The sequence below is a fragment of the Puntigrus tetrazona genome, chromosome 14 (assembly GCF_018831695.1).
Source record: "Puntigrus tetrazona isolate hp1 chromosome 14, ASM1883169v1, whole genome shotgun sequence".
Taxonomy (NCBI): domain Eukaryota; kingdom Metazoa; phylum Chordata; class Actinopteri; order Cypriniformes; family Cyprinidae; genus Puntigrus; species Puntigrus tetrazona.
In genome coordinates this window covers 25,956,789-25,969,288 of record NC_056712.1, presented here as the reverse complement: position 1 = coordinate 25,969,288, position 12,500 = coordinate 25,956,789, and the positions used below count along the sequence as shown (strand labels likewise).

Below are 12,500 nucleotides of genomic sequence, written 5' to 3'. Positions count from 1 at the left end.
TCGTGGTAATTCTAATAAATCAGTAAATTTGCATAATATAACTAACAATTTCAGTTTCATTTAAATGTACATAAATGTTGTTTAGTATTTGTAGCTTTAGTTAACAATAAAAGCACTGGCCTAGGAGAAGCCTCATTTTATTATCATTACTATACTTAGTATTTATCACTCATTTTAATTTTTGTATTTCTATTTTAATTTTGTTAATTTTGTGTTTCAGTCAATGTTATTGCTTTTATTTCTGTTTTAGTTGTAGTAATTTTAGTACTTCAAATCAAACTAAATAAAATAAAAAAAATACACATAACTATTTTTTTTTTGTTTTTAAATATTCTGTTTACATTCAGTTTATTGTGATTAATTCTAATGTTTTATTTTAGTATTGTTATTTGATGTTATTTTAGTATCATTACTATACTGTCTTAGTATTTAACAATATTTTGCATTAGTTTTCATCTGAATATACTCTTAGTTTATCTTAGTGCTTATTCTGAAGACAGACGTGAACACCACCCTGTTCTACAGAAGACGTCTTACCTTCTGAGACTTGTGCAGCAGCTCCTTCTTCTCCTGTCTGAGGGAACTCAGCGCTTTATCCTTCTCTTTCTCCATGTCCTTCAGCTGCTTCTCTAGTTGCTGGACTCGTTCCTGCAGGACAAGATCGGTCAAGCGTTTTAAACAGAAGCCACGAGATTAGCGTGATCTTCGCTCCGGCTCTGCTGCTGTAACGTGCTCAGGGTCAGAGATCTGTCATCCGGAGCAGCTGAGTCAATGAGAGCCGACTACACCACTCACATTACACCCTGCCTGCCCTACACGCTGAGCACTACACGCTGAGCACTACACGCTGAGCACTACACGCTGAGCACTACACGCTGAGCACTACACTCTACACGCTGAGCACTACACTCTACACGCTGAGCACTACACGCTGAGCACTACACTCTACACGCTGAGCACTACACGCTGAGCACTACACACTGAGCACTACACACTGAGCACTACACGCTGAGCACTACACGCTGAGCACTACACGCTGAGCACTACACTCTACACGCTGAGCACTACACGCTGAGCACTACACGCTGAGCACTACACACTGAGCACTACACGCTGAGCACTACACTCTACACGCTGAGCACTACACGCTGGAGCACTACACTCTGAGCACACACGCTGGAGCACTACACGCTGAGCACTACACTCTACACGCTGAGCACTACACGCTGAGCACTACACTCTACACGCTGAGCACTACACGCTGAGCACTACACGCTGAGCACTACACACTGAGCACTACACGCTGAGCACTACACTCTACACGCTGAGCACTACACGCTGAGCACTACACACTGAGCACTACACGCTGGAGCACTACACACTGAGCACTACACGCTGAGCACTACACTCTACACGCTGAGCACTACACGCTGAGCACTACACGCTGAGCACTACACGCTGAGCACTACACACTGAGCACTACACGCTGAGCACTGAGCACTCTACACGCTGAGCACTACACGCTGAGCACTGCGCTGAGCACTACACTCTACACGCTGAGCACTACACTCTACACGCTGAGCACTACACGCTGAGCACTACACTCTCTGGCGCTGAGCACTACACGCTGAGCACTACGCTGAGCACTACACTCTGCACGCTGAGGAGCACTACACACTGAGCACTACACTCACACGCTGAGCACTACACACTGAGCACTACACACTGAGCACTACACGCTGAGCACTACACGCTGAGCACTACACGCTGAGCTGAGCACTACACGCTGAGCACTACACTCTACACACTGAGCACTACACTCTACACGCTGAGCACTACACGCTGAGCACTACACACTGAGCACTACACGCTGAGCACTACACTCTACACGCTGAGCACTACACACTGAGCACTACACTCTACACGCTGAGCACTACACTCTACACGCTGAGCACTACACGCTGAGCACTACACGCTGAGCACTACACTCACTCTACACGCTGAGCACTACACGCTGAGCACTACACTCTACACGCTGAGCACTACACGCTGAGCACTACACGCTGAGCACTACACGCTGAGCACTACACTCTACACGCTATATACTATAACACTATATACTACACACTAGACACTAATGAACTGAGTAAGGCCATGTTAGCCTGAATTCACACACTGGGTAACACACTGTATAACATTACTAGCTTTTAATGTGTGTGTCTAAATAAAACTAAATAATGCTCTATCCGTATATATATATATATATATATATATATATATATATATACATAAGTACTATATAGTAAATAAATACTATTTTAATCATATTCATTTATCATATTTAATAAAATATATATATACTTTTGTGCATACTTTATTTTCAGCTCTTGTAGGAGTGACCCGTCTCAGTGTGTCTGTCTCTGTGTGTTTTGTGGCCCCTGATGTAATTATCTGCTTTACTGCATCATGTGACTGTGTGTGTGTGTGTGTGTGTGTGTGTGTGTGTCAGCACGAGCAGTACGTCAGTCCTGCATACCATTCTGATGACATAACAGCCAATGAGAGGCCAGTGAGAGTGTCATACCGGCCTCTGGGAAAACAATGATGTAAGGTCGCTATGAAGACTCACTCAATCCCATTTAGCAGAAACTCAAAAACAAACAGACTTACGCTTTCACGACTGATTCGGACAGATGTGTGTACTTTAAGCAGAGCGGTGTTTACTAGCAAACAGACTTTTAAGCAAATAAGGGTGAAGTGCATTTGACAACTGATGAGTTTTTGCTCTCACCTGAGAAGCGTTGCTGGTGTGCTGGACTCTGGTGATCTCTCGCTCGATGACCGTCTCACTTTCTCCGTCCTCTCCTTCCCGCTCGTCTTCCACGCCGCTCTCCAGCTCCAGAATGTGGAACTCCATGTCCTCAAACGCTCTCACCGTGACCTCCAGCGAGTCCTTCTCCTGAAAACACATTATCACAGAAGGGACACTTTTTTCACCGTTCCTGAGAGTGCAAGCTGTCTGACCTGATGCTGTCATCTTAGAAAAATAAAACGTTTAATTAAAATACATTTGAAAGGCAGAGCTGAAATGAACTATTTTTATTATTAAAGATGTAAATGTATACACAGAGAGGTTTGGGTCCGGGAAGACTTTTTACATACAGTAAAAACGGTGAATTATTATAATGCAAAACAGCAGTTTTCTCTGTGAATATGTGTTAAAGTTCATTGATTTCTGTGAAGCGCTGCTGTATTTTCAGCATCATTGCTTCAGTCTTCAGAGCTTCTTTAAATGGGTTAATGTTTTTGCATTATATAATACTGCTATATAAATGAATAAACAGGATGCTTTAAATAAAGTGATGACAAAGACACTCATAAAGTCATACAATTTTTATTTCAGATAAAAGCTGCTCTTTTGAACTTTCTATTAATGGAAAAAACCCGAAAGCAAACCTATGTTTTCAACATAATAATAATAAAAGTTTTTTTGAACAGCAAATCAGAATATCCGCGTGATTTCTAAAAAATTTGTGTGACTGAGTAATGATGCTAAAAATATATAATTTTACAAACACACACACATAGATATATATGAGATATATATATATATCTCATCTCATCTGTCATTGGTGGATATGACAGGCCACTCAATGCATTAATTATATATATATTATGCATTAATTATATATATATTATGCATTTAATATATTACGCATTTAATATATAATGCATTTATTTTATATATATATATATATATAGTGGATTTTTTAGGTTTCTTTGATAAATATAAAATTCAGAAAAGCAGCATTTATCTCTCTTTTGTTGTCGTAAGGGGTTTAGGGTATTAAATCTGGCAACCGACCCAAAAATAAAAAAACAGGTCTAGGGTTCTTCTCTTTTTATTAAAGAAATGTTTTGCTCGTCTTCCTTCATTAACGATTTTACATTTTATATATATATATATATATATATATATATATATATATATATATATATATATATATACACACACATATATATATATATATATATATATATATATATATATATATATATATATATATATATATATATATATATATATATATATATATATATATATATATATATATATATATATATATATATATACACTAGTCTGAATATCTGAAAACAACCCTCCTCTCATCTGTGACTGGCCACTCAATGTTTCCTTAAAGTTCACCTGTTGCAGTCGAAGCAGCAGCTGCTCTCGCTGGTCTTCCGGCTGCGAGGGAATCTGCCTCTCCATCTCCTCACACCTCCTCCTCACCTCCTCCACCTTCACACGCTGCTCCTCCAGCTGAACTCGCTCCTGAACAACAGCCCATCTTCAGCTCAAACACTAATCACGCATCATTAGGGTGAAGAGATCAGACGCAGACCTTGTGTCTGCTGGCCAGGCGCTGGCTCCTGCGCTGTCTGTCCTTCTCCTGCAGCACCTGCAGCTGCTCCGTGTGTCTGCGCAGACGCTCCCGTTCGGCCTGCAGCTCCCCGCGCAGCAGCGCCACCTCCAGCTGCAGCTGCTCCACAAAACACACGGTTACGTTCACACTGCCGAATCCGCTAAGCGATCATTATTTTAACACAACAAGATGGATCATAGAAACTGCATGTTTATTTACGATTGTATGAAGCTAACATAACCATTGCAGGATCAAAATGTTAATATTATTTTAAAACATCAAGTGGGATCCTACAAAACGCATGTTATTTCTTACACGGTTGCCTATGAGGTTTACATAAACACTGCAGAATCTGCCAAATGTTCATTGTTGACTGCTAATGTTAACAAAACAAGACGGATCATACATAATGCATGTTATTGTTTATACAGTTGCACAACAGAAAAAACACACACAGCTCAATGACTTTTGCAACGTGAGAGCTAATATCTGCCAGACCGGAAATACAACGTGAACAAAGGGGAAAAGAGGTGTCCTTTTAAGAGAGAAACTCTGTTTAGAGGATTTAAACACATCTGGCAACCCAAGCATGAAAGTGTTTCTCCTCTTTTTTATTAAAGAAAATAAAAGAAAGAAATTTGAGTATAAAGTACCAGTCAAACGTTTTTGAACAGAAAGATTTTTTCTGTCTCTTCTGCTCTAAAAGCCTGCATCTATTTGATCCAAAGAGCATCAAAAGCAGTACAATTTAGAGATGTTTTTATTTTTTAAAATAAGTGTTGTTTTATATTTGAATACAATTCCAATTTAATACATTTAATAATTAATTCCTGAATTTTAGCATCATTACTCCAGTCACATGATCCTTCAGAAATCATTCTAATATTATGCTTTGCTGCTTGAAAAAAAATAATATAAAAAAAAATAAAAGTATATATATATATATATATATATATATATATATATATATATATATATTTATTTTTTTTTACTTTCTTTGATAAATATAAAATTCAAAAAAGTAGCATTTATCTTTTGTTGTCGTAAGTGGTTTAGGGTATTAAATCTGACAACCGACCCAAGAATAAAAAAAAAAAAACAGGTCTAGGCTTCTTCTCTTTTTATTAAAGAAATTTTGGATATAGGTCATTTTCTACTCGTCTTCCTTCATTAACTATTTTACATGTTAATATAATCACAGCTAGTGTTTACTCTTCATCTTTTTCACCATCAGTTTCCTTAAGGATACTCACCTCAATCTTTAGCTCCTCCCTCTGTTGGTCGAGCTCCGTGATTCGCTGCTGCAGCATCGACGGTGATGTCACCACGGCTCCGCCTCCCTGTCTGACTCGATGCTGTTTAATCACAGAGCGAGAGATGAGCGGGGTTGATCCGCCGGACCGGTTATGAGAAGAAAAGCTTGTATTTACCCGTTCGCTCTCTGTGCTGCTGCCCTCGGTGTCTGACTCCGCCCCCGAGGAGGCGGGGCTCTGCTCCACTCTCACGATCCACGGAGATCTCCAGACCGGATCCCATTGACTCTTCTGCGTCTCCATATTGTGTCTGGGCATGTCTGATTGCACAGGAGTGGAGACTGGTTAAGTGTGGAGGGATGGGACGCCTGCACATTACAGTAATTCAATCCGGCTCGAGGGAGGCAGCTAACATGGCTCAAATGACTGATGCTCAAGCTAACATGCTCTGAACACGGTAAAAGTGAAATCCTGTCTGCTAAACAGCGCATAACGTGTTCTAGAAGTTCTTAGATCAATGAGCAAAACATCCTAGGAAAGTAAAACGTGCCACAGAAATGCTTAACACTGGCATTTTAATCTAAATTATTACTAATAAAATATTCATAATATATTAAATAATAATTAGCTATCACTGTCTCGGTAAAAAAAAAAAAAGTATTTATTTAAAAATAAAAAGTAAAAAAATATAGTACATTTTAAAAGCAGACATACAAAACTGATTGTTATAAATACATACTTTAATCAAATAAATAAATACATTTTTATCAAAAATTGTAAGGCAAAACTAAAAATTACAATTAATTTACTGCTGGAGTTTAATAATAATAATTATTGCGTCAAAAGGCAGAAAATGTAGATAATTTAAAAGTATTTATTAACTATAAATATATAAAGATTTTCATGTTAAATCTTTATATATTTATAGTTAATAAATACTTTAAAATTGTTGACATTTTCTGCCTTTTTATCAAAAAAAAATAAATAAATATATATATATATATATATATATATATATATATATATATATATATATATATATATATATATATATATATATATATATATATACAATATATATATATTTAATTATTATAGTTTTAATTTTAAATATAAGCAGAAATAAAAAAAGATAAATAATAATAAAAATCTAATTTTAATCTAAATCTAAATTATTACAATGAACAGCTCCTTTACCGGTGAGGTTTAATAATAATAATCATTGTGTCAAGAGGCAAAAATGTCAATAATTTAAAAGCATTTATTAACTATAAATATATAAAAATGTAACATTAAAATTTTAAACATACACAGATATACAATAGTATTTTAAATAAAATAATGCATTTAATTATAGTGTAATTATGCTTAATGTATTACACTTAATTTAATATATACTATATACACACACACACACACACACACACATATATATATATATATATATATATATATATATATATATATTTATTTATTTAAACTGAATAAAATATATTAAAATATACATGTTTAGATTTTTCTTGGCTATAGAACACTTGAAAGTCAGCTATAAATAAGCAGCACTGGTCAATAGAGGTTAGACAGAAAGTGATAGAAAAGCGTTTTCGTTCTCTCTTCCTCAAAACAAAGCACAGTAAAGGGTGTGCAGATGAAAGCAGGTGAGTTGAGGTGTTTCTCCACAGCGTGACGCTGAGCGTGGGAACAGACTCTCCCAGCCTCTCCCCGGCCCTTATTAGGCCTCGCCGGCGCACAGATAAATATAAAACTCAGATACGACCAGCTCCAAACACAGTCTCTTCTAAAATGTCACAGAGCCGTTTCACATTTCCACAGAGAGAGATCAGAGTGTGTTCCTAGAATAACCACGGCCCCTCTGAACACACACACACACACACACACACACACACACACACACACACACACACACACACACACACACACACACACACACACACACACACACACACACACACACACACACACACACACACACACACACACACACACACACACAATAGCTTGTTTAAACAGGAATTTAGCGCGGCCTTCATGACAAAAGCAGGTCTTTTTGTGTGTGTATTTACTACATGTACCGTTGATCAAAACCAGAGCCGGCAGACTCTAACTAACAGCTAACAAACAAAACAACGTCTCTGAAAAGGAAAATATATATTTATGTGTGTGTGTATATATATACACATTAATATAACAATGTCTAAAAGAGGGATGAGATAAAAGCATAATATAAATTAAATCAATTAAATTATATTAAATAATATAAATCCAATCTGGCTAAAAGTTGTTTAAGAAAGCTGAAAAATATTAAATTATTTAATATAAAATTTGAAAGAAAGCCTCTTAGAAGCCGCAAAATTTATTAATTTTTTTTTTTATTGTAATTTACAAATTTACAAATATTACAAATGCCACAATTACATACTAGTTCACCGCGGCAGATTAATCGTTTAAAGTTCTTCTGTGTGCTCTTTGCTTTCTGCATTGTTTTCATTTTAGTTTTTAGTATAGTATTATGACACTATGAATATTTTACTTTTTTATTCAAAGAAGAAACCAATCCGATGTAAATTTCACATTTGAGGCTTAATGCTATAGAAAATAAAAAGGTTTTCAGTAAAAATGGTATGCGGTTGCTTCAGGCAATGGTATAAAATATCATTTAATAAATGGTGATGATCGTAATTAATAATCGCATTTACAAGAGAATATCAACAATTAGGATTTCTGTCATGATCATGCATAATATGAAATATGGCGGGATAATAAAAGACATACATAATAAAATAAATAATAAAATATTTTGTGCTCTTTGGCTAAAATAATGTATTAAATAAATAAAACATTAATTTAAATATAAACATATATAATAAAAATACACAATAATATAAAGTTATTATTTATTTATTCGTTTTTTGGCTTTAAAGGAAAGTGCCTTAGGAGACAGCATAAAACTAAATGAAAATAGTAAATAATTGAGTATAAATTAAAAAAAAAATTAAATTAAATAATTTAAAGTTTTATCCGCTTTATAGCTAAAAGACGGCTCTGTAGAAGTCACATAACGCTGCCTACATAGTCAGCTCACTAGGTGTTGGTGGAGATTAAGGCAGAAAACCCAACCTAACCTGCTGTTTATCTGAATGTCTGAAGTCCAGCAGGATAAAGATGCAGACGTGAAAGCTCACGAGACCCGCGGGAGAGCGGTCAGGAGAGAGAGCGTCTGATAAACATCCCTCCTGACGCTCACTAACCAGTGCTCATTCACACTCACTCACTAATCACTTCTCAGCTCACTACCAAACCCCGCTGCACCGACAACTTTCCCTTGGCGTTCCAAGACACTTTATATGTCTCAAGATTACGGGATCACCGCGGTACTCGATCAGCGTACACCACCATAGTGACATGTATATCCCCCGGTGTGGTTACCTCTGTGAATGCTGCTAATATGACCACGCTATCTCGAGGCGACGCTAAAAGAGCACGCCGTTACCATCCTTCATGATGAAAACGATGATCTAATTAAATAAAACTCACAAATACAAGCTTTCTATTTATTTTTCTATTTATTCTATATACAGAGGCTCAATTTATAAAGTGAAATATTAACACTATAAATATTTCTCCAGTGTTATTTGGAAAAAATTGAGCTTTTATTCATGTCTATTCAGAGATACATATTTTCTTTATTGAAATATACATTTTTATTTATTTTAATAAAACATTTATTTATTTATTCATTAGATTTAAAGTTATTTAAATTTAAAAGTGTATATATTTATCATCATGTATATATATATATATATATATATATATATATATATATATAAATAATAATCAAATAATTGTTTGAGAGAACTAATAATTTTTTTATTATTGTTTACAAAAGTAATGCTAATGCGACGTACAGTGTACAAATAAAGTGAACTCTTACGTTACATAATATTTCAGCTTTAAGTTCACTAAAACGTGAAAGCCGTGGGAGCGCCGTGTATTAAATGACTTCTTTTGAAGGGAAATTCGACGTCTTTTTACTTCTCCTTCCACTTTAAACACAGCCCCTGTATCACGATGGTAAATCTTCCCTAAATGATGGTATCCTCATTACGTCTGACCAAACGTATCCCCAACAAGACACAACGCCGCCGTGGTAAATGAACGAAATACCAAACCGTGTGATCCTGTAAAGGCGTTTTTATAGCTGTAATATTTACTCCTCAACCATTTTCACTCAGAAATTGCTAGTAATTTTCACGAAGCAACAAGAGAAGGAATAGCGAGTAATTAAACGCCTCACCTGTGTGCAGCACGCCTCAAACGAAACACCTGAAACACGCTCGTTTAGCACGCCTCGTTATAATTACAGTACTCAACATTCTCCAGCTCTCCATAACATCCGCAGAGCATTTAAAAGGCGCCCATATATTTTCACGTACTGTATAAAGACCCAGTTTATGCAGTGAAATATTAATATTGTAAACATTTCACTATTTGAAAAATATTTAGAACAAAAAATATTTATTTAAAATAACAAAACATTTATTTATGACGAAATAATTTTTCATTAATATTAGCGCATTTTACTCTATTCACTACAGTACTGTATTACGCACTATTTATCTTATTCATTCACATATTATTTCATCTAAGCCCTTTTTTTACTTATTTTTCATATGTTTGTAAACCAATTTGTTTCATCAAATTAAATGCATTATTAATTGCTTTTATTTATTTTGATGATTTGTATGTTACTTATTTTAGTCAATTATTTAAATATTTTATTTTAATCAAATTACACGCATTATTTAAGTATTATTTTGCATTTGTGTAAAGTTACTGAAAACGTATATTAACCCTAGTTAATTTTAATATGTATTTATTATTTAAATTGTACTGTTATGTTTATACTAATACCTTATTTATTTTAATACATCCCAAAATTAATAAATATTTAAGATCTAATTTATTAATTATATATATATATATATATATATATATATATATATATATATATTATAATTAATAAATTAGTATTAATATATATTAATATATATATTAATATATATATATATAAACACCTTTTTTTCCTCTAAAGTGACTGACAGCTGATATAATGCTGGTTTATACACAGTTATGACATCAAATATGATTTATAATCATGTAGTAAACACTAATGTCACATAATGTTTACTGTAAATTAACTAAAACATCAATTAATAAAGCTGCTGGCAGATGAACTAGCACAGTAAACACACTTTAATTCGACTTTTAGCGTTGGTTTCGATGTAAACTAGTCTTACTAACCAGTACACCTGGTGGTTTATTTCCATATCTCCAAGTATTTTTATTTACTCAGTATTTCGCAAAATACCACGGTATTACCACGACATGTTATTTTAAGCCCGTGCCCGCAGCTCTCCTAAAACCGTATTTCACTAAAACCTCACACTTAATCCCGACTAAACCGCCTGTAGAGTTTAAACCCACCATCTTTAGTTGATTTCACTCAGACTTTAGGTTCTTTCCGCGGGGTTTTCGGAGCTGTCAATCATTCCTGTCAATCAATCACGCCTGTCAAAAATAAAAATCTCCGACTCTGATCTATTATTAAAGACTACTACATGATTCCCAGGGAAGCGTGCGGTTAATCGCGTCGGTTTCGCTCTTATCAGCGCGTCTGGTTTATCGATAAATTGAGATAAACGTACCGATCATACCTGTGTAGAACTTCCGCCTCAGATCCGCCAACGGTCCTGGAGTCTGAGGACGAGAGAGTAACGACAAAACGGCGATGGGTTTAAACTCGAGCGCGGGCTTCTCACGTGAAGCGATACGACTCGACGCGGCCGGCGGGATTTCCAACTTTCACTCAGTAGTGTGTGTGTGTGTGTGTGTGTGTGTGTGTGTGTGAGAGAGAGAGAGAGGGAGTGGGAGCGTGTGTTTGTGTCACACCGGCCGCGTCTCAAACTCCGTTGCGCCGCCTACTTGGACAGCGCGTGGGCGGCGCGCGGGAGTCAGCGTCGGGAGCACGTGACGCTCTAGTACGCTGTCTACATAGGGCGCCTCTCTGAGGTTTGAAACACAGCCAATGCTGAATGTGACCGTCAACAGGTGAAATGTCATAATAGTACATAACGTTACACAGGTTATCTAAATATAACATATACCACCCATCGTAGTTTTATATATATATATATATATATATATATATATATATATATATATATATATATATATATATATATATATATATATATATATATATATATATTATTATTATTATTATTTTTTTTTTCAGTTTTTGTATTTTGTTTATATACTTTTTCTAAACTAACAATAAAAAAACTAGTTTTCCTTTTTAACTGGCTGATATAAAACCGGCCGTTTCATTTCAGTCAACGTTTCAGGTAAAGCGTTTTTAGCTTTTAGTTTCAATTTTAGTTAACTACAATAACACACACAAGCACTTTGTATATATTGTATATTTCATAATATATTCTAAAAAAAAAAGGTAAGGTTTTTGGTGGAGGATGACATGAAAGCAAAGTAAAGAAACGAATGGTTTAATTTCATCAAATTAGTTTTAATAAATGCAAACCAGGTGTAAAAGTGTGACGGTTAAGTTCAGGTAGTCAACATGAACTCATTTTATTTTATTTGTGTGTAAATAATCAGGTTTGACCTCATATTGTGCGGCTTGCGAGCTGCAGTTTAGTTCACTTCTGAGGGCTCGACAGAGACAGTGCTGACTTTCACATCCAGTGCACTCGTAAACCTGCAGCAGTGAGCGTGCGTCCACTCA

The 12,500-nt window shown here is 35.4% G+C and overlaps 1 protein-coding gene across 3 annotated transcripts in view; it reads right to left on the bottom strand.

The window, feature by feature from the left end:
* The window catches only part of LOC122357971 (pleckstrin homology-like domain family B member 3), a 22,819-nt gene extending 11,194 nt beyond the window's left edge, over positions 1 to 11,625 (bottom strand). The window contains exons 1-7 of one of the 3 annotated variants that reach the window (XM_043257677.1): positions 11,407 to 11,625; positions 5,858 to 6,000; positions 5,681 to 5,782; positions 4,407 to 4,544; positions 4,208 to 4,336; positions 2,792 to 2,959; positions 538 to 648 (exon numbers count right to left, since the gene is read on the bottom strand). In XM_043257677.1, the coding sequence (XP_043113612.1) occupies positions 538 to 648; positions 2,792 to 2,959; positions 4,208 to 4,336; positions 4,407 to 4,544; positions 5,681 to 5,782; positions 5,858 to 6,000; positions 11,407 to 11,413 (798 nt within the window). In that variant the 5' untranslated portion in view covers positions 11,414 to 11,625. The remainder of the gene's footprint in view (positions 1 to 537; positions 649 to 2,791; positions 2,960 to 4,207; positions 4,337 to 4,406; positions 4,545 to 5,680; positions 5,783 to 5,857; positions 6,001 to 11,406) is intronic. The other 2 variants (XM_043257676.1, XM_043257678.1) reach the window with 2 other exon arrangements.
* Positions 11,626 to 12,500: the final 875 nt, after the last annotated feature.